The following is a 23,931-nucleotide window of genomic DNA, read 5'->3' as shown; positions in this document are numbered from 1 at the left end:
AAAATTATATTCCATCATATCATTATGTATTCCTTTCTAGAATTTTTTCCTATATGTTAAACTCTCATTTCATGCAAATAGGTTAAATAATGTCAACTGAAATTATTTTACCTAGAGAAAAAGTTACTTTCAAAAATAATAATTTTTGAAACAAAATTCAGAGTTAATATGGCATTAATTTTTGTCAGAACAACACAGTAAATGAATAACTGAGAATTTCAATTTGCTTTCTAAATATCCTTTTACTTTAATGAAAACTTTCTCCAAAAATAAATTTATTTTTTTTTTAAAGATTTATTTATTTATTTATTTGAGAGAGAGAATGAGAGAGAGAGAGAGAGCACATGAGAGGGGGGAGGGTCAGAGGGAGAAGCAGACTCCCTGCTGAGCAGGGAGCCCGATGCGGGACTCGATCCGGGGACTCCAGGATCATGACCTGAGCCGAAGGCAGTTGCTCAACCAACTGAGCCACCCAGGCGCCCCAAAAATAAATTTATTTAAAAAAAAATTCTACCAAAAGGGGGATGGGGGGATGGGGTGGCTGGGTGATGGCCACTGGGGAGAGTATGTGTTGTGGTGAGTGCTGTGTATTGTGTAAGACTGATGAATCACAGACCTGTACCCCTGAAACAAATAATACATTATATGTTAATGATAAAAGAAAATTTAAAAAAAATTCTACCAAAATAAAATTCTTTAAACATAATAAAACTTAATCTAGAAACACACGGCATAATACTCTTCAAAACACTTCTAAAATAGGAATCAGTATTTGTTCCCTTGTTCTTTGACTTTATAAATATAACAGTTAAAAAAAAAAAATCCCTGTATATCTTGAATGCTTAATGTAAGATGTGCTGAGTTGAAGAGAAATATTCAATGTGGAAAGAAACCAAAGCCAAAAGTAATACCATGGACATTGGATTAAAAAATGCTGCCTTTCATATCCTTAACAGAACATTTACCAAATAAACATTGTTTTATTTTCTATTTTAGCATAATGGAAAGAAAAATTAAGTTATATTAAATGATGTAACAGTTATGCTATCAGTTATGTACATTTATCAATGTTCTTGCCTTCCTACCATCAAAATGATGTTACCAGAATATATGTTAGCAAATTATGATAATTAAAATATTTTGATATAGTTTACAGAGAATAGATTCATATTTATTACAATTTTACTTACCTGTCTTGTCTTTGCTGATGTTTCAATAAAAGGAATTCCATAACTTCTTGCTAAGTCCTGAGCCTGTTTTGTATCTACTGTTCTAGAAGGCAAATCACATTTATTTCCTACTAGGACCATAGGTACATCTTCAGAGTCTTTAACTCTTTTTATTTGTTCTCTGGGGAGGGAAAAAGAAGAACACATTACGGCAGAGACATTAGTAACCAAATATATCTTTCAAAAATTGTCCATAATTCTGCCCTATAAAATATGGCTGAAAGAAGACATTTAATATAATTTCTAGTTTCCAACCACACCAAATTTTCCTTGATTCTCCTTCTATTTATTTTTTTCTCCAATTTAAAGAGAGAATTTCTATGTCCCTTAAAAGATAAAATACCAAAAAAATATGGTAAAACTACAATCTAATAGGTCCATATGCAGGTAGGTCACAATGATAAAACAGAAAACATTGAAAAAATTCTAGGCTAAAAATGTGCTGTGCCTAACTGTTAAAATTATAATCTTAGAAACATATACTGTGTTATTAAATGTACATGTATTTATTACAAAAACATGTAAGGATTACAACAATGACATAATTTTCACGTTATCTTTCTCAAAAAGGAGAGCACCAAGTAGAAAGATTCTGATTTCTATGTGGATAACACTGACATTACTACACTGTTTATTCTGTTAAAAGTCCTTCTACATGTTGATTTTTTTCAATAAGATGTGTATAAACTCTAAATTCGGGGTAAAGTTATATTCTTTCACAATTTTAGGTGGATTTCAAAGATAGAGCATGGAATAAGAAGTAGAGAATGGAGGAAGAACTGGTTCAAATTCCCAGTTCCTCTACTCAATAGCTAAGTAACCTTTATAGTTTAACATACTGACACCTATTTACTATTCTACAAAAAGACTGTCACCCACTCAAATTTCTTTTTCTCTACCACTAGACTACAAAGAAAACATGCCGTAAGAAATGTATTAAAATGTTAATTCACTGTTATAGAACATAGCTAATGAATGGGCTATTTAATAAGCACTTTTTTGAAAACTGTAAACCGTCAAAGAAATAGAATATAAATTATATTTAATAACAATTATTTTAAAGTAGTCAATTTTATGCAGATTTGCCAGATTCTTTACAAACTGTAATTGTTCTAATATTTCAATCTTTTACAACTTCAGAGTGTGTTTTCCCTCACTATCTAAAGCCAATGTTTATCCAGTTCCAAGAAATTCTACACTATACGCGATTATTTTTAAGGCTATGAAAAATATTTCATATTTTTGTTGATGGTATTCATTTTTATGATGACTCTAGCTTAAAGCCTTGCAGTGGTTAACAGCACAGGTTTTGAAGTCAAACAAACGTAGGTTTCAATTCCAGGACCACTATCTATGCAATCTGGAACAAGGTACTCAACGGTTCTAATCCGCAGGAACTTTATTTGTAGAACAGGGAAATATTACCTACCTCATTATTATTTTAAAATTCAGATTAGGTAATTTATGCATGGTAGTCAGCAAAGACTCAACAAATGAAAGATATAATTACTCCTCAATGTCATTTTATTATATTCAATTTAAACCCACCTATAATGGTGAATATCTTCAAAAGATTTAGTATTATTTATGGCAAATACACAAAGAAAGCCCTCCCCAGTCCTCATGTACTGGTCCCTCATTGCACTGTACTCCTCTTGACCTGCTGTGTCGAGAATATCCAAGAGACAGGTTTCTCCATCAATTACTACTTGTTTCCTGTAGGAATCCTGAGAGGGGAGAAACACAGTCTGGATTATTATGGTGCACCTTTTACTTTTAAAAAGGTGTTATATGCAACCCAACAACAAAAAGACAACCCAATTCAAAACAGGGTAAAGGACCTGAACTGACATTCCTCCAAAGAAGATACACAAATGGCCATTACGCAAATGAAAAGATGCTCAACACATCATTAGGGAAATGCAAATCAAAACCACAAGGAGCTACCATTTCACACCCATTAGGATGGTTATTATTTCAAAAAAGGGGGGGGGGGAAGACAAGTGTTAGCAAGGATGTGGAGAGACTGGAAATTTTATCCATTGCTGGTAAATGGTACAGGCATTGTAGACAACAGTCTGGCAGTTCCTCAAAAAAAATACAGAACTACCATATGATCCAACAATTCTGTGCCTACATATATAACCAAAAGAAGTGAAAACAGGAAGTCAGACAGATACTTGTATGTCAATGTTCATTGCAGCATTATTTAGAATAGCCAAAATGTAGAGTATATACACAGTAGAATGTTATTCAGCCATAAAAAGGAATGAAATTCTGTATGTGTTATAACATAGAAGAACACTGCAAACATTATGCCAGACACAAAAAAGGGCAAATAACTGTGATCCCACTTATATGAGGTACCTAAAATAGGTAAAGTCAGAGAGACAAAAAAGTAGAATAGAGGTTACCTGGAACAGGGGGAGAGGGGATTTGAGAGTTACTGTTTAATGAACACAGGGTTTCAGTTTGGGATGATGAAAAAGTTCTGGAAATAGAGCTACTGGTTGCTCAACATTGTGAATTTATTTAATTCCACAGAACTGTACAGTTAAGAATGGCTGCGATGATATATAAGATATATAAGATATATGTATATATCTTACAATTTAAAAAAAAGGTTTACAAAACAGTATTATGCAGATTCAACAATGCAAGTGTTCATATTATTAACGAAAAGATCCAAATGCTCTATGAAAGAAAGTAATTATTACAAAAATGGGATAGCTCTACCAACTCTATTATTCAGAATAGGATGATTTAAAATGGCAAGAAAAATCAATCAATTTACAAATAATTGTCATGCATCTATTTTACTTACAGTCAGAAGAATATATAAGAGAAAGGTCAATACTGAGGATTTTAATGCCCTTATCCATTTCTGAATCCTGGGAACAATATGTAATAGCCAGATGGATACTACGATAACTCTAGAGGGCATGACTGTTTTATCCGCAAATTCTATGGGGCTTCTATAAAAGGGGGAGCAAGGAAGGGAGAAAGAGATGGATATCTTAAAGAGACTGTGCAACTCTAAGACTGAATAAAAGGAAAGGGAGTGGGTAACATTATAGAATCTTAAAATGAAAATGTGATTTTCCTCTGACTTTTGATTAATACTTATGCCTAAAAGACTTCATGTACTCTCTGCCAAAATAGGACTCAAAAAAGTAAGGAAAAGGGATGGTGCAATGTAAAGTCATGGAATAAGAGGAAGGGCTAAAAATGGGTATAAAGTGTAAACCAAGGACACTTCCTTATTGTTCCACATGTGGGCTATAGTATTAAAGTGCCCTTAGTTCAGGAATTACTGCATAGACTACTCTTATCATTAAGAAAATAGAATGGTCGGGGCACCTGGGTGGCTCAGCTGGTTAAGCGACTGCCTCCGGCTCGGGTCGTGATCCTGGAGTCCCGGGATCGAGTCCCGCATCGGGCTCCCTGCTCGGCGGGGAGTCTGCTTCTCCCTCTGACCCCCCTCCCTCTCATGCTCTGTCTCTCATTCTCTCTCTCGCAAATAAATAAAATCTTAAAAAAAAATAAATAAATAAAAATAAAAAGTATTTCTCCAGTTATAATAAAAAAAAAAAAAAAAAAAGAAAATAGAATGGTCATTAAAAATCATGTTTTTGGTACAATATCTGAAAAATCTTTATAATAGAACACAAAGATACATATGTTGCATGATCCCAAATATATATATTTATTTATATATCCCAAATATATATGTTTAAAAACTGGTGGTCTATACATCAAAATGCTAAAAGGGTAAGTTTTTGATAGAGTTAATTTAAGAAATGAGTAACTTATCTCTTGCTTATCTTTTTATTTTGTGGTACTAGATGCTATATTAAAAATATTCCCTTCTATGAATTTTAATTTTTAAAAGTGCAAAAAGCTACCATAATAGACTATGATCTCATGGTTATCTTTTAAAGTAAACTATACTTTCTAAATTGTCTATAATAAAAATTAATTATCCATCAGTCAGAAAAAAAGGATATCTATTTACTTTCTAAACAAGTTGTTTACTAAAGATTTGAACATTTGGTTGGCATTTTATTATTTTAATCTATTCCCTTAACTACTTGAAAGAACTCCTGTATATTATAAATTGAAAACCAGTGTTTTTAAAGTATGATGGAACAGCAGGAATTGAAGCAAAGTACAGTGTCTTAAAGTCAATCCATTCATTACCCAGGTGTAGCTATGGACCAGACTTTCTTTACCTATTGCTGTCACCTCACATTCTTCACTTACCAATGCTAACTTAAATTAACCTTACAGTTGATAGTTTTCTTAGTTTTTACATCTAAAATTTTCTCCCAACAATAAAATTAAAGACCATAGTTTCTGGAGCCTAAGGCGTGGCTGGGGGATTACTCACTATCCACCCACATATAATACCTCCAAGATGTACCTCAATGAATTCCAATTTATAAAATTTTGGAACACTGTGTTCCAAAAGTATATAATGTGGAATATTAGTATTTTCTTTGTGTATTTCATAACATGTTTCCATGATGAATATTCTCCATCAAAGGAACTGAGAAACTGGAAAAACAGTCCTTATTCACCAGTACATTTCATTCCCATTATCTTTTCCCTTCTAAGCCCTAAAAAAAATTGCCAGCAAAGTTCTGAGTCACACTCAGTTACTGAAAAAAGTAATCTAAACCTACGTATGGGCAATGAGTAGAATATCCTGATTAGAAATAATAGATTTAGTTTAAAAATTCAGTGTTTCCAAAGTTAATTCTAACTAGAGTTATCCTAGAAGTGCAGTCACTGAGCTACATAAAAAGGCAATACAACTTGGTAAAAGCTTAAGAACAAAGTGTTAAATGGCAAAATATAATCTGAAAAGAACGGACAGGTGTGGTGACAAAGCAGAAGGCAAGCACAACAAAAATGACATATAAATACTAAAGATTTTTGTTCTAACTTCAGGTTAGCCGTAAGAAAAGGAGTATATGGAAGTAGAAAAAATTTACATCAATGTAGACTCTTTCCCAGGATTAGAGTCTAAATAAGGGTTCAGCAAACTACTGGCCCACAGGCCAAATCCTGCCCACCTGTTTTTGCATGGCCCACAAACTAAAAATAGTCTTCGTGTTTTTAAATGGTTATTAAAAAAAAAAAAAAGGCAAAGATTATGTGATGAAGACCTTTACAGAAAATGTGGTCCTTTGCATAAGAGTTTGCCAACCCCTGCTCTAAGCTAATAACTTTTCACAAATCTGAAGCATTCTCAATACATGTTATTTATTCTTTTTATACTTAAAAAAATCACTTTGAGAAAGCACAGGTTATCAAAACCCAACCAATTTAAATACACATAGATTCTATAATGAAACTAGTTAAGAATGAAGCAAGAAAAGGATCAAGACTTTTTTTTTTTTTTTTTTTAAGTAAGCTCTATGCCCGATGTAGGGCTCAAACTCAGGACCCTGAGATCAAGAGTTCCATGTTCTACCAAACTGAGCCAGCCAGGAGTCCCAAGACCTTACATTTCTAATTAGTATTATTTCCAGCCTTTCAAATGGAATAAACTTTTAGATCGGGTACATAGGTTACTAACGTTCTTTGCAAAAGAGGATAAAGCCACTTAAATTAATTCAGTATAATATTAATTGAAGGAAAGTTATTCCACATATTTTCCTTTACTCCCGGCTCAAGTGCTATTTTTTAATTTGCTGAAGTGGTTAAAAAAAAAACAAACAACAACTTTTCTAAAAGAAATATACCATGCTGGCAAAAGTTAATCTTGATAGAGCACAAACATTTCTGATGATACAATAAACAGGCACAATCCTTTCGGAAAGCAATTACAGTATTTATCAAGAACCATACAATGTTCATAGCCTTGGACACTGCAATGCTACTTCTAGTAAACGATGCTGAGGAAACATGGTTTTATTTTTTTTTAAATGATAGTTATAATAGAGCTATACTAAACGTGGCATCCTAAAAAAATTACATAGGCATTTAATACTGACCCACAATCTTGCTATTTATCTATTTTCAAAATAGACTTCACATCCAAGCATCCACCACCACCACTATCACCCTCGTTCACGACATGCATGTCTTGTCTCATGCAATTTCTTACAATTGCTTAGAACAGAGATCCCTACTGTTACTCTTTTATGGTCTCCACAGAGCAGCTAGTGATCGTTTTTAAACGTAGGTTAGACCATGTCACTCGCTTGCTTTAGGTCTTCTAATAACATCCCTTCCTTTTTAAAAATTAAATCCAAAGAACTTACCAGTTTTTTTCAGCACCTCTGTATTTCCTTCACAGAATGTATTATAATCTATAACTACAGTTTAAGTGTATACCCCCTACTATGCTGTGAACTCCATGATGGTTGGGCTCACATCTGCTCTGTTCACTGTACACCCTATGTGTAAAGTCTTCAATACCGCAGGCAACCAGTACTGTCTGATGAATAAATTCAACATAAATATATGCATACACTATAACAGTCTTATAAAAATAAGCACAGGTTTAAGATATTGTAAATTATATTAAAACAATGAAGTTGTAAATTTTAAAATTATATTAAGAGTATTTTAACAAATGTATTCAAGCAAGTTTTATAGGATAAGAAACGTTTAATGTAAAAATATAAACAAAACATGAGAAAAATTTAAAAACATTTTTGGGAGGACAGAGTTAGTAAGATTGCAGAGACCACAGGGGCTTTCAACTACATTAAGTTTTATATCTTGAAAAAGAAAAAAGGATCTACACCAAATATGGCAGAATGTAAAGATATGAAAAAGCTGGTTGGTGCATACATGATGTTCATTATTTTTCCATACATTAAGAATGTACCAATTTCATCACCACTCGCTAGCAATGGATTTTATATTTTTATTTTTCTTTAAATTTTGTCAATTTATTAAGCTAAAAATTCTTATTGTTTTAATATCCATTTCTTTGAGGATTGTTACTTCTTTTTCATATTTCCATATTTATTCCCATCACCTGGAATTTTCATCTTTTCTGCACTGACCGGTATTTTTTAAAGTGTTTTCCAGTTTATTAAGACACCTTTAAAGGGGGGCACCTGGCTGGCTCATTCAGAAGAGTATGTGACTCTTGATCTTGGGGTAGTGAGTTCGAGCCCCACGTTAGGTTAGAGATAACTAAAAAAATAAATTAATTAAAAAAAACACACACACATTTAAGTGTTGTTTTATATACAGAAACTTATCTGTAGACCCAATTAGACAAATTTGAAAATTAATACTAAATCATTCAAGACGAGATAAACTTGTTGACCAGGACATCACTTTGTCAATTTTCTATTATAATTAATAGTAACCAAGTCACTCAGTATGTTCATCTTTTCACAGACTCAATTTTGTTTTTCAACTCAGGCAGTGAAACCCTAACATGGGAAGACACTACAGTAAACAAACAAAAATGGTATGTCAGATGCTGTGATAAGCATATTACAAGTATTATCCCATTTAATCTCCATCTTCATGCTCCTGATTCCATCAGATGCTCTTGTAAATATGAATAGAACTGCTGAAAATGTCAGCTAAAGAATTATTTGAGGATTTACTTTTGAAATGTTTGTAAGGTTTTCTTAATGCATTAAGTGCCATGAGTACTTTTCATGTATTGCTAAATATAATAACACCTACAGGAAAAAAGGAGAAACTCACTTTTACTCTCTTAATGCTCAAGTATTTTGTTACTCTTCCAAAAATTTATGTTAATCCATCATAGAATGATATGTTCCACACTACTGGTTATAAGCCATCAAAGGCTGTTGTAGACAGCTTTTTTTTTTTTTTAAGATTTTATTTATTTGACAGAGACAGACACAGCGAGAGAGGGAACATGAGCAGGGGGGAGAGGGAGAAACAGGCTTCCTGCTGAGCAGGGAGCCCGATATGGGGCTCGATCCCAGGACCCTGGGATCATGGCCTGAGTCGAAGGCAGATGCTTAACGACTGAGCCGTCCAGGCGCCCCTAGACAGCTACTTTTCTTTTTCCTTTTTTTTTTTTTTTTAAAGATTTTATTTATTTATTTGGCAGAGAGAGACACAGCAAGAGAGGGAACACAAGCAGGGGGAGTGGGAGAGGGAGAAGCAGGCCTCCTGCGGAGCAGGGAGCCCGATGTGGGGCTCGATCCCAGGACCCTGAGATCGTGACCTGAGCTGAAGGCAGACGCTTTAACAACTGAACCACCCAGGCGCCCCGACAGCTACTTTTCAAAGACAGCTAGAATCATGTATAGTAGCCAGATATGTTAGAATTATAATAGGAAAGAAACATGGAATTTGGGAGATAACAAACCCAGACTTATTAGTTCATTCACATCTACCACTCCATTCTCCCTTGCATCATAGGGACACTTACTAAACATCTACTAAGTGTTATATACTATGCCAAGGAGTTACAAAGTTTCTAACTTCAAAGAGCTAGGTCTGGCAGAAGGGATATGATATACAAATAATTAAAACACAATGAAATAAATGCAACACCATATTCAGGACAAAGTACAATGGTGGCAATAGGAAGGAGAGATCAACTCTGCTTAAAGGAGTTAAGAAACACAGGGGAGGAGAGGGCCACTCCAGGTGATAAGGAGCAAAAAGAATGCATAAAACCATGAAACATATGTTGAGTACATGGAGCCAAGAAGTTCAATACAACTTTAACTTAGAGGGATTTTAGGTAAGTAGAAGTGAAACTGGACAATCAAGCAGAAGTCAGCTTATGGAGGGTCTTGTATGCCACATTAAGGAATTTGGAACTTCATCTTATACTAAATTACTGGAAGGTTTTTAAGTAGGAAGGAAACATCAGATTTACCAGATTCACTGTTAGCATTTTTATGAAAAATTATAGAAAGGGAGCAGGTTGGAGGCTGGAAGATGAGTTAGGAAGCTATTACAACAAATGATAGAACCTGAAGGCAGCAACAGCAGTATGAAGGGAGAACATTAGTTTAGAGAAATATTTAATGGGGAAAACTGGCAGAACTACCTCATACATTGCTGGTGGGAATGTAAACATTGCAAGCACCGTGGAAGCATCTGACAGCTGCTCAGAAAGTTAAACATAAAGGTACCACGTGGCTTTGCAATTCTACTTCTAGATACATACCCAAGAGAGCTGAAAATACATGTTCACCCAAAAAGTATACACAAGTGTTTACAGCAACATTATTCAAAACAGCAAAAAGAGGAGACCACCTAAATGCCCATGAACTGACTGATAAACACAATATGGTATTATCCATACAACAGAATATTATTCGACCATTAAAGGAATGAAGTGTTGAACTAAGTGATAACGAGGATGAACCCTGAAAACATTATCCCACATGAAAGAAGCCAGACACAAAAGGCCACATATTGTATGATTCCAACTATATGAAATATGCAGAAGAGGCGAATCCACAGAGACAGAAAGTAAATTAGTCGTTACCAGGAGTGGCAGAAGAGACTAGGGAGTGACTGCTTATAGGTATGGGGCTTCTTTTCGAGGTGACAAACATGTTATGGTCGTTTGTGAATATACTAAAAACCACTAAACTGTGTATTTTAAAAGGATGAATTTTATCTCAATTTTTGTAATGGCAGTTTACTGACTGGGCATAGGAACAGAAGGGTAAGAGTAGAGGAAAAGATGAGTTCAATTTGGGGCAAATCGAATTCCACGTTTATGGGTTGTTCTGGTGGCCATGACATGGAGGCAGCTTGCTACACAGATCTGATGCTCAGGACAGAAATCTAGGCTAAAGATATACTCCTAAATCTTCAATCTAGGGGCAGCTGCAGAACTCCACTTACTTGTGGTATGAGTGCGGGCAAACTACTTTAATGTCTCATGTACTGTAAGCCATCGTTCCTTCAGCGGTAAAAGTAGGTAAATAATACCATACAGGATTTTGCATAGGTTAGGATTAAAGACTATGAAAATCCTTTATAAAATGAAAAGTGCTATAACAACTTAACTGTATGATTTTATATATTACATTGCACATGCTATTACAGGCCAAAAAGGTTAGGGGCTAGGCCACTGGCTATTATGAACTATACGGCAACAGTAGTATTCCGTCTTTATAAGATCACTGAACAACTACACTTGGACTACTTTTTGCAAAACTGGTCACCATATTTCAAAACAAATATAATAGACAAGCTCCAGGGAAGGAGAGCTAAAACTCTGAAGATTACAAAGGATCTGTTTTGATTAGGCAGCAAGGGTGTTAAAAGAGCTTGTTCTCATGACAGAAGTTTTGATTAAGTGTAAAAATAAAGAAAACAAAAATTTCTTTACTAAATAAAGAATACTTTATGAGAATGTTGAATCTTTGCTTAAGACTAGAGAGAATAAAATGTGTACTACTTGCAAGAGATAAAACTGGTTCAAAAATCTGAATAAACTCAAGGAAAATCTGCATAACAGATTTTGAAAATAAAGATATAATAAGCATACATCTGTAACTATTGAAGTCATGTGGCATTCTGCCATAAATTATCACTTGATGCCAAGGTCAGAATGTGAGGCAGGATCAAGCATGGATCCAATCTTAAAATTACAGATGCCAATAAAATTTTCATGTTTTGTATTATATCTCTGTCAGCTCTTCTTTAATTGGCCTAATACCAAATTCTTTATCCAAGATACCTCTGCATTGTCCAATCTGTTGAGGCTTTAAAAAGGGGAACAAAGTAAATATGAAGTAATCTAATGGTAGATAATGTTAGTGACTTTTCTCCCTCAAAAATGAGTATTTACTTTTCCCTCTCAGAAAGTATTATGCTCATTTTTAAAAACCAAATAGTACAGAGATGAGTCTGACTAAACTACCATATTTTATGTACATACTCACAGTTTTTATATAAATGGAATCACACTCTACACAATGTACTATGATGCAGCTTCACTTACATAATGGGTATTTTTCAATGTTAGTACGTATAGATCTACCTAATCTTTTTGACAACTATGTAATTTGTATAGATATACCATAATTTACTTTACCCATTGGTAGCCATGCGGATTATTTCCGTTTTCAAAAGTCATAAACAATACTGCAAGAAACATTCCTATGTATTATACATCTTATACATTTATCCAATTGAATCGTTGGGATAAATTCCTCAAAGTGAATTACTTGGTCAAAGAACATGCAGTTTACATTTTGATACATACTGCCAAACTGACTTTATAAGAAGGTACACTTCCACTACCTCATTAAGAGTACACTTGCCTACACACCCTTCCCAGCAGCCAATATCAAAGTGAAAAATTTCATTGTTTTGAACTTGCATTTTTATATTAATGAAGTATCTTTTTATATGTTTATATGTCATTTGTTTTATTTATTTTTGATGGACAGGCTGTCTATTTATATCCTTAGCTTCTTTTTTATTCCATTTGGATGTTTGCTTTTTTCTAATTTATATATGAGAGCTTCCTGATGGATATATGATGCAAATACTTTTCCCAGGTTTCCTTGTATTTTTAATGATGTCTTAATTTTCATATACCCAAATAGCTCAATCTTTTCCTAGATGTTTTCCTAAGTGGTTTACGAATATTTTGAAAAAGGGAAGGATCCCTACTTTTGTCAGTGAAGAAAAATGTTTAATCCCAATTCCATGAATACAGAAGCTAACCTAATGTTAATTCACTCAATCTGTATTACTTAAGATAATACTGCAAGAACAAGGATTGAAGACTGATATTTTATTTCAACAGCTGTCTGATATTTAACAATGAAATGTATACAAGGTAGAACCAGGGTTCTCACCATGGGAGAAAAAGATAATGGAGGAAGGTGAGGAAGAAGGAACTCATGATTTTTAAATAAAATATATTTCTCAGTTCTGTCCATTGAAAAGGTTCTAGAAGCAGTGACACCCCAGCAGCAATAAGCATACCTAACATCTAGGTCTTTTTTTTTTTTTTTCTTTAATCTCCACACCCATGGAGGCAGCCAGGCACCCCTCTAACATCTGGGTCTTAATTTCTAAATACCATTCCCCACCAAAAGGAATTAGGACTCCTAGGACAAATGGCTGAATCCAGGGTGAAGACACAGAAAGTACAACGTGCACCTGGAACACACTGTGCCAGAAAATAAGAAAGAGCTCAGAAGCTGATGGAGGCCTGTCAAAAGGATACAGAGGCCAGCTTGAAAGGGATTTACTGGCCATATCAAAAACAAATCTGAGGGGCGCCTGGGTGGCTCAGTCGTTAAGCACTTGCCTTCGGCTCAGGTCATCCCGGGGCCCTGGGATGGAGCCCCACATCAGGCTCCCTGCTCGGCAGGAAGCCTGCTTCTCCCTCTCCCGCTCCCCCTGCTTTTTGTTCCTGCTCTCGCTGTCTCTCTGTCAAATAAATAAATAAAATCTTAAAAAAAAAAGAAAACAAATCTGAGATCAAAAAATAAAGTACAGTAATAGACTTGAATATGTTGAATAAAAAAAGAATCCATGTGTCCACACTAATACAAATAAGAAAAAAACAAACAAGGGAGAGAAAAGAGAGAGCCCTTATTTATGGTAGATGTTGGGGCGCCTGGCTGGCTCAGTCAGTTAAGCGTCTGCCTTCGGCTCAGGTCATGATCCCAGGGTCCTGGGAGCAAGCCCCATGTTGGGCTCTCTGCTCAGTGGGGAGTCTGCTTCTCCCTCTCCCTCTGCCCCTCCCCCTGCTTGTGCTCTCTCTCTGTCAAATAATAAATAATAAATAAATAAATAAATAAATAAATAAGTAAGTAAGTAAGTAAGTAAAAAATCTATGGTAGATGTTAACTAAAAGAAGTGTAGAAGTAATGACAGGGTTATAAGATGACGTACCATTCTGCAATCACTATTGTAGTAATTTATTCTGTCAAGAATTATCAGTGGATGCTATATCCCACTGAGTGCAAGTATGTTGGAGAATAGGATAGTTTATAGTCTCAAAGCATCTCCCCATAGGGTACATACTAAAGAAAAAGAAGATACCTTTACATCGACAGAAAACTGATAGACATCGCCTTAACCAAATAATCAATGTAACCTGTTTAAGGCTATCAGGTATTCACAGTATTACTTTTCACTACTTTTCCATAGGTTGGAAGTTTTCAAAATAAGAAGCTGAAAAATTACCTAACATAAGCACTGTGTCCTTACTTAATCCTCTCAAATATGTTATTTTTACTACCCATTTCTACTAATTTTATTAAGATTACAATAATGTAACTGCCTATAAACCTAGGCACTCTGTGACAATACAGTTAAAGGAGATGCAAGAAATCTAATGCCCTCCTAAAGCACAAAGCCTCTAAATTACATTAAATAGAATTAGGATCATTGTCTAGAAGCACTGCTCTTCAAAATACATTTAAGGCCAGTAAGCTTCATGAAGGCAGTGCGATCTGGTCCCTTTTGCTTCTCAAAGTATCTCCAGCCCCTAGGAAGCCTGTATGGTACAGAGTGGGCACTGAATAATTACTATGGAATTAAGGAATTGGTCGTGTTGTTAAAGCCAGAATCTTCTTAAAACCAGAATCTTAAGAGATGCCAAATCATAAAAATATTTTTTTTCCTTTCACTTACTTCTGTTACCAACTTTCATTTCTATGTTTGTAAAGCTTTGTATTTATAAAAATCCGAGTAAGAATAAAATATGTCTGATAATTTTTAACATTCAGGTCTAAATAAGCAGTTATTATTATTAAATAAATACTTATTCTTAAATTGACCTAAATACAAGGCCTGCATTTTGTGTTACTTTATTCTAAAAATCAGGTGCTCACGACTATTCTACAGTACTGTAAAAAAATCTATACAATGTGAACTGTCACAATTACCACTTTCCAATAGGCCCTTCGTAACATTCCATGTAACACATCGCTAAGCTTTGAACTCTGTAGCATAGCTCCTATGTGCATGTAAAGAAATTCAGAGTCAAAGTGCCACTTTTTATTCCCAGTCCCTCAGACAAAGTAACCTCAGTAAGGGTTAACAATGGAACCACCCCATTTTCTCCTTCACTGCCACATTTCCTTTCTTAGTTAAAAATATTCACCTACATATTTAATTAGTTAGGCCTAACTAGTTCACACAGTAATCTTAATATTAGCAGAGAATAAAACTGACACTTTAGATTTTTAAAAATTACATAAAATCAGACTTCTAAATAAAACTTACATATTTATAAATTGATTATACACACAGTTTAAATAGGAAAAATACCCAAACCTGGTATTTCATTGTCACTTATTATAAAAGCAAATAAATTGACCAGCAGAGGGCACTCACTTGAAAGGGGGGGAAGAGCTGGCCAAAGCCTTGAGAAATGCATTTACAAAATTACTGTGTACTTTATTTTAAAAACAATGTTTTAATAGGACGCTAGAATCAGCTAAACTAATATACTATTAGTTTAGAAAAGGTAAAATTTAAATCTGTGCTATGTTAGAGTCTCTACCATAAACCTTATTCAGAGACTTCAAGTTGAGGGAGATGTTGACAGCTTTATATAACACATAGGAGGGTCTCAACCTCAGCACCACTGACGCTTGAGGCCAGCTCATTTGTTGTGGGAGCTGTCTTGTGCACCGTAGTTTTAGGTTAGCAGCATCCCTGCCTCCACAGATGCCAGTAGCAGTGCCCCTTTGCAAGATTTAACAACCAAAAATATCTCTAGATTTTGCCAAATGTCCCCAGGAAACAAAGTCACCCACCCCTCATTGATAACTACTGCTACATAAGTATAAAACCAGAAAAATAACGGCTTTCAACATTATACAGTGCTTTTCTCACACCATTCTTCAATACTGGTTTAATAGTACAAATGTTCTAGCTATTACACCTTATTCAGCAAGTAAAATAAATTCCATAATTAACATGAAAAAGTAAAAGAAGAAACTGATAAATCTTGAATACATACTCCACAGCTCAGAGCAATAAAGTCGGAACAAATCAATCCAATCAAGAATCCATCATCCTTACTGAGTAGGAAACTTTCATCGAAGAAGGGCATAATACTTAGACTGAATTATAAGTGTCACATTAACAGAACTCTTCTGGAACTCTTTGGTGAACTTCACAAAAGATAAAGGTAAAATGTTTCAGAACAGAAGCTGATTATCATGTGCACAGCCTCAAATATAAGCATGATCTATCTATGCATCACACCCATTTAATTTTATATCATATCTCTGCCATTAAGATGCCATTGGAGAGGAAGCTAAGTTCAAATTTTGGTATGTCGATAAATCTGAATCAGCCTCCAATATTAAATATCTTCCTAGCTTAAAGACTAGTTTCTCATTTTTAAAGTTGTATATAGAAGGGTATAGTGGAAATCCCACTTAACTTGGTCTCAGCAAACTTAGAAGTCCACTATTTACTAGCTAAGTATTCTCAGGCAAGTTACAACCTCTCAGAGACCATTTTTATCTATAAAATGAAAGAAAAAATGACCACCTTCTTTATTTACCTCCTAGTATAAATCTTTGTAAATTCTAAACCACTAGAAAATGGCATTCTTTAATTTTTTTAAAAAATTCTTTCCATTTGTTTTAGTTCAGGAAAACTGATGAGAATTCCAAATGTGCAGTCTATGTTCTCCCTCACTTTCTCTTTGACCTACATTATTCACCAATCAAAATCTAATAGCAGTAGTGATATCCCCAAATCTCCTTTTTAAACTCTTTTTATTATAAAAAATCAAGTCAGCATTTTTGCTTAACCACTGTTTATTAAAATAAGCTACTAAATTACCTTGTCTTTCTTGTAATTGAACTACACCAAGAATTTAATGTGTCAGTTCCCTAAGACTCACTATAATTTGGAAGACAAGAGACGATCTCTGATAGCTTTTCCCAGACAGCTAAACTAGTGAGGGAATGTCAAAGTTTCAAAGTTCACAGGTAATCAATGTTTCCCAGAGTCAAGTCTTCTGGTCTGGCAGAAATCATAATCAGAGTTAGGGGCTTGAATTTATAAACTTTTTCTACCTTCACTCAAAGGATTAACTTTTGGCTTTATTTTAGATTTATATTGTACTTTAACAATTCTGACAGAAAGGCTTCCCAACATGTTTTATCACATTATCTTGTACAGCACATAGGAAACTGAGTGTAATGGAAACCCTCGACTTTCAAAGAAGATGGAGAGCACTTCTGCTAAAATCACCTTCCAAAATCCCAGGAAAACTTCCGTGTTTAATCTGAATTCTATTAAAACTTCCTTTTACTTCTGATCTAAATGGAGTATGCCAAGTAACCCTGGTTTTCGAATTGGGTGAACTATTTAATCCTCCTCAAAGAAAAAAAGAAAAAAACAAAACCATCATACAGCACCGAACTGACTTGTCAAGAGAAAATATAGAAGACTATTATACAGGTGGTCCACTTCAGTTAGACTCTTCCCCTTTCCTCATGCCAAATAAAAGCTGGCTAGGTTTAAATCATATCTTTGCAAATAAGCGTTATTTCTCTCTTTTTTTTCCTGCAGTACCAAAAATATTTGACATTTCCTTATGAAGCTGTCTAATCAATCCTCAAAGTTCTAACTGCATAAACATCTTGCCAAGGCCACCAGTGCCCTCAGAATCTACCTCAATGCAGTCAAAGTGTTCTTGAAGACATCATACAGCACAGTCCCTTAACAGGGCATCTTAACCTGTTCCAGATTCCACAGCGAGAGACTCAGAGAAAGTTCTGGGAAATTCTTCAGAGCTGATTAAAAAAATGATATGATCTGCAGACCCAGAATAAAAGCTAAGGGATTAGGACTGCTTAACCTGGGATAGTAAGTCTAAGAAATAAACTAACAACATAAGTCTATTTCAAAGACAGGTGATATATTTATTTCCATCTCCATTGATGTTGCAGTTAACATGAATATTCAGATTATGTGTAAAATACGTTCATAATTACAATCTGGAAGTGAGTTAACAAGGACAGTGATGTGCCATCCCCTCCTGCAGGTCTTTAGGATTAAATAAATCCTTATCTGCTTGAGATAATCTGAGTATAGTGCTGCCAGAAGGCAGTAGGAAATATTACGTGACCTCTCAAGGTCTCTTGCAGGCCTTTATTCTATTATTTTGCTGTTGGCCTTTACTTTGGCAATTTTTCATGAAATTAAAAAAGTTTAAAAAATCATTTATTAATCAATTTGTAATAAAAGCAATTCTAACATTTCTTTGAGTAAATTAAAAGAGGGCTGCAAAACAAAGGTAGGGATTGATAGTGGTGCCCTTATATAGCATCTGATAATAGATACAGATATAAAATACACAAAGAATGAGATTTTAAAATGTATCAGTAGCTAGCTGTAGGTTCTCCCCTACTTCAATGTGAGGAGAAAACGGAAAATGCTACTAATTAAGTGGTTTTTTAATTTAATTTTATTTTTTTTAAGATTTTATTTATTTATTTGACAGAGAGAGAGCCAGCTAGAGGGAACACAAGCAGGGGGAGTGGGAGAGGGAGAAGCAGGCTTCCCACCAAGCAGGGAGCCTGATGTGGGGCTCGATCCCAGGACGCTGGGATTATGACCTGAGCCAAAGGCGGGTGCTTAACGACTGAGCCACCCAGGCGCCCCTAAGTGGTTTTTTTAAAAACCAATCACCAAATGATTACATTTTACCAGTACAATTCAACTATAACCTGTATGTGACATTAAAATAGCAAAAAAGGGGCGCCTGGGTGGCTCAGATGGTTAAGCGTCTGCCTTCAGCTCAGGTCATGATCTCAGGGTCCTGGGATAGAGCTCCTGGCTCAGCAGGGAGCCTGCTTCTCCCTTTCCCTCTGCCTCTCCCCCTGCTCATACTCTCTCTGTATCTCTGTGTCTCGAATGAATAAATAAAATCGTTTAAAAAAAAATAAAATAGCAAAAAAACCCCATAAAAATAGCCATTTTTTTAATGACTGTTTGAATTTGTAAGATGTAAATTCACATTTTTACCCTCTCACCGAACTCTGAGATACACTTACAATTAAAAAAGACATATACTAACGTAGAACGAACGTTATACATCTTAATATTCTCTAGAGAGAAGAAGGGCTCTCCAAATCTCTGGTTGTATATATAACTTCAGAATAAAGCCATGGAACCCAAGTACATTTCAGAAAACTTGGTAAAATCATTTTCAGTATAATTGCCTTGTAATGAGAAGTCACAAAAAATGGTCAAAGAAACCTTCTTTTTGTACCCAAAGAATGGGCCTGCACAAATCAATATGCATAATATTAAAATAAAATTTACCTCTATTGTAGGATCATATTCATCCACAAAGTGATTCTGAATTAGCTGTATCGTCAAGGCACTCTTGCCTACGCCACCAGCTCCAACTACCACAAGTTTATATTCAGTCATTTTCAGCAGGCCTTATAATAAAAATAATGAAAATGTGACTAAATTAGAACATGTGGTTAATATAAATTAGAACATGGGTTAATATAACCCACTCTATCAATACCTTTTAACACAAATTCACCCTTATATAAAAAAATTATTTCAAAATGCTTCACCAAATTCAGTGATGAAAACTTCAGTTGACTACAGATGAGTACTGTAATGAATTGCACTTCGTTTACAAACTCTCCCATCAACATTTGAGAAAATGCATTCAGAGTACAAAGTTCTTTTATCTTATATTCAGGTTGTTCTATCTAAATAGCCAGTCTGCTGTTCTGTAGCAGTTAATGGCTCTCAAAGGAACATGCCATGACTTCACTCAATACAAGTGTCTATACCCTGTGGACACACCCACACAAAACTTGTTGACAGCTACTTCTACAGTATTCCTAGTTGACTCTGGCCCCTAAGAGTTACAAGTGGATATGCTGAGTGCCTTTGTCAGAGCCAACAGCTATAGACAACTTTTCTAAAAGCATCCTCACAGTAGTTCTCCTGGAGTTAACAAGAGTCAGTTGGGGGCTGAAGGGAAGACTGACAAATAAAGCTGGATTGTGTAGTGGGGAAATAAAAATTGAGACACCAAAGCAGATCTGATAACATTTCAATCTGTAAAATATGTAAAATATCTGCTGGGTAACTAAAAGAATTTTAAGAATTTTGAACAATTCAGTATGGGTGACTTCATCATCTGTCACAATATATAATCCTATATTAGTGCTGAAAAAAGCACTTTGCACCAGAAAAATGTAAGTATATAAAATTTAAAGATAAGCACTGCTTTTAATGAGAGGAATTTTAAAAGCTGTAAGTGAATACTTCTCAGTGACTTTTACTCTCTGCTTCTTGTACATAGTCTCTCAACAATTGAAATAAATATTGGCAACTTATAAGTTGACAGCTCAAGACAGAAAATATTTTTTAATCAGCTGTTTCAAACTTTTTGAAATAGAGTGAATTTATTTAATTTTATCTTCTTTCCCCCCAATAACTACAATAACTACATTATTAAAAATAAGGATTGAACTAAAGAATGGCAGTAAATTCACAATAATTACAGGATAAGTTATTCTAAATTAATGAATGTGCAAATATAAACACTATAGTGCATGCAGTATCCTATTAACTGAAGACCAAGAATTATCCAAGTAAGCGCCCCCCCCAAAAAGTTCCAAATGATAACATACTAACCATTACTTCCTTACACTATTCCTGAGTCTTCTCACAAAGAACAGTTAGGCTAGACAACTGTTGTATCAAAGACTATTATATTACAGCCCCCCTGGCCTATTTTGTGCCACCTAGCCTTATTTGCTAGGCCACCTAGGCAGCCTCTCCCAAGCATGTATCTTATCCTGTTCGCTCCCACTTTTTTATTCCAAATACAGGCAATAGGAAATGGGGAACAATGAGGAGAATCACACCAAAATGTACTCTAGCTCCCTGCCTATCCCACCGCCTAAAACAATTTGGGTAGCCTAGAACACTAGTTATCAAACTGTGGTCCAGGAATCCAGCAGCATTCCTAAAACTTTTGGGGGGGTCCAAGAGGCGAAAACCAATAATACTAATAATACCATTACTACTGCAATGTTATTTACCCTTGCCACTCTTATTCGTTAACAAGTGTAGTTTTCCAGATGTGATCACAATAGAGTGAGCGCAGAAGCAGATATGCAGATGTCTTCTATTAAGCAATATAGTTAAAGAGATTAGCAAAAATGTGAAACAATGCCACTATTCTAATTTTTGTTTTGAAAAAGTTTTCATAAAAATGCTATTATGTTCCCAAGTAATAGGCTTATTATTTCTATTTTTAAATGAATTAATCAATTTTTTAAATTCTCAGTTTTAATTTGTATTATGGTACATATTGACATACCCCATATAGGGATCTTCAATAATTTTCAAGAGTATAAGGCGTCCTTGCAGCTAAAAAGTTTGCTAGCCTAGGAGATACTGTGAACAGATAAGAGATTATAGAGCTTAACTGTGTGAGTGCTGAGAAACACACACCTTCTGGTCTACCTGTTTATGCAGCTGTTCTTTCTGGAAAAAAAAAAAAATCCCTGAATTATTTTAGAAACCAAGTATATTTAAATCCACTAGCGAGAACTGGGTTCCCAAGGAGACTTACTGAAGATCATAGGCCAGAAAGAGCCCCTCACCCAAAGCTAAGATAGCTACGGAGGCTCAAGTGGGACTAGAACCCAACACTTTGTTAAGGGAAAAAGAAAACCACTTTTGTCATAAAACTGAATTATCCTCTCATCTACGGTCTCTTAAAATCAAGTATGCCTGTGGATGGCTACAGTCTCAAAGTAAACAGTATGTTGATATCAACCATATTTGATATCTATAGTCTATCTCATGGTCGAGTCAGCATTTTGGACCTTAGTCACCTAAGAGTGACATCACTCATATGGTTGATTCTGACATGATTAGGAACAGAATTTTTCCCTTTGTAATTTCTTTTTCAATGATTTTTTTTCCATTACAAATATAACATGTATATTGTATAAAAATTAGAAAATACCTTTCTATTTTAACCCTTGTTTTGATAAATGTCAAGAGTTAAAAATGCTAGCTTAGGACTTCAGCTAAAGCATGCACATGCCTAAGAGTATTTCAGGCAGTTGGCTGGAAGATTGCTACAATTAACTCCTCTTGCAAGTCAGTTTGGAAAAAAAAAAAAAAACAAAAAACATGAGTGCTATTTAGGAGTACTGTAATAACTCTTGGGACGGCGGTCAAATTTGTAAGGATAAAGGTAATATACAAGAGACAGGGGAAAGGACAAGAACAGACAAATTAAACTTTAAGTACGATTTTAGCTATTGCTGTCTACACTCAACTAGCAAGGAAAAAGCCCCGCTTCTGCTCTGCGGGTTTTCTGTGTTTTAACTTGACAAAGCAAAACAGACCTTCTGGGATTAACTTTTTCCTTTTCACTAAGTCACAGGCTTTACGTTGTAGGGTGTTGGCCACCTGTTCTTCCACCACCATCTCTACCTCCACCTCCTCCTTTGTGGCCACAGCAATGTCACAGCCCATACATGGGGGAGGGGAGCAGTCAGGAACTCGGCTGCAGATGCATTTTTTCCAAACACAATAACCACAAACAGTGGTCTCTAAGCACTTTCTTAGGCTCTTCCAAAACGTGACCTCTCCTATTACTCATATACCCCCTACACACTGGAAGGGACCACTATCCGTCGTCCAGTCTGCGCTCGAGGGAGAAGTTTATACCTTCGTCCTAGAGATGCTAGATGCAGCGGAGAAGGCAGTAACCGAGGCAGCAGAGGGCTGGGAAGGGAGGAAGAGGTGCGGGAGCGAAGGGGGAGAGAGAGAGAGAGAGAGAATGAGAGAGAGAGAGAGAAGGACGGCGAGGGGGAGGGGAGATCGGAGCGCATCGGGAGTAACCTCCACCGCACCCGACCGCCCCGAGGGGCAGCCCGCCCAGCCCGCGAGTTTCTCCCCCGGCCGCCTCCAGCTGAGGCTCTCGGGGAGGAGGAAGGAAGGGGTTCCCCGTCCAGGAAGCAGCACAAGCGGCGGCCGCCTCTAGCCTCACCCTCCTCAGCCCCGCACCGCCCATTCCTCACTCCCCGCGTCGCTGCGTCCCCGCGCCTCCCCCTGCAGACACCCCCACCCGGTCCGCTCGCCCGCTGGGGCTCAGCGCCCGCGCCCCCTCCCCGTCCCTCCGGGGACCCCTAATTCATTCACTCGCCGCCGGCCCCGCCCGGCGCCGGCGAGGAGGGTCGGGACCGGGGCAGGGGCCCAGGAGGGGTGGTCCGCTCCGTACCTCTCTCCCGCACCTGGGAGCCGCCGAGCCTCTGGCCCCCGCCGCCGCCTTCAGTGCCTGCGCCGCGCTCGCTCCCAGTCCGAAATGGCGGGGGCCGGGAGTACTGGCCGGGCAGCCGCCACCGCCGCCGCCGCCGCCGCCGCCGCTGTACCTCCGCTGCCGCGGCCGCCGCCTAGGGAAATCGAGCTCCGAGCACACCGATGAGTTCGGGGCCGGGCGGCCGCAGAGGGCAGAGCTATCGATGCGCGCGGCGCTCGATTCCTCTACAGACCCGCGTGCGGGGAGGGAGCGGCTGAGGGCGGTGTGGGAAGAGGGAAGAGAGGGATCCTTGCGAGCGCTGCCGGGGAGAAGGAGGGGGCCGGGCCGGCGGGGGAAGGGGTGGCGGGCGGCGAGGGGTGGGGGAGCCGGGCCGGCAGGGCAGGGGGGTCTGGGCGGCGCCTCGGCGGGGCGGGGAGGAGGGACCGCGGGACCCACGCGGCGGCCCGCCTCCGGACT

The 23,931-nt window shown here is 36.8% G+C and overlaps 1 protein-coding gene across 3 annotated transcripts in view; it reads right to left on the bottom strand.

The window, feature by feature from the left end:
- Window positions 1-23,595, bottom strand: part of KRAS (KRAS proto-oncogene, GTPase) — a 39,426-nt gene extending 15,831 nt beyond the window's left edge. Inside the window, exons 1-4 of one of the 3 annotated variants that reach the window (XM_035028061.1) lie at window positions 23,437-23,595; window positions 19,482-19,603; window positions 2,778-2,956; window positions 1,191-1,350 (exon numbers count right to left, since the gene is read on the bottom strand). In XM_035028061.1, the coding sequence (XP_034883952.1) occupies window positions 1,191-1,350; window positions 2,778-2,956; window positions 19,482-19,592 (450 nt within the window). In that variant the 5' untranslated portion in view covers window positions 19,593-19,603; window positions 23,437-23,595. The remainder of the gene's footprint in view (window positions 1-1,190; window positions 1,351-2,777; window positions 2,957-19,481; window positions 19,604-23,436) is intronic. The other 2 variants (XM_035028060.1, XM_035028062.1) reach the window with 2 other exon arrangements.
- Window positions 23,596-23,931: the final 336 nt, after the last annotated feature.

This window comes from Mirounga leonina, unplaced genomic scaffold (genome assembly GCF_011800145.1).
Source record: "Mirounga leonina isolate KUSES-001 unplaced genomic scaffold, KU_Mleo_1.0 Mir_201, whole genome shotgun sequence".
NCBI classification, from domain to species: domain Eukaryota; kingdom Metazoa; phylum Chordata; class Mammalia; order Carnivora; family Phocidae; genus Mirounga; species Mirounga leonina.
This window is presented reverse-complemented; position numbering and strand designations above follow the sequence as displayed.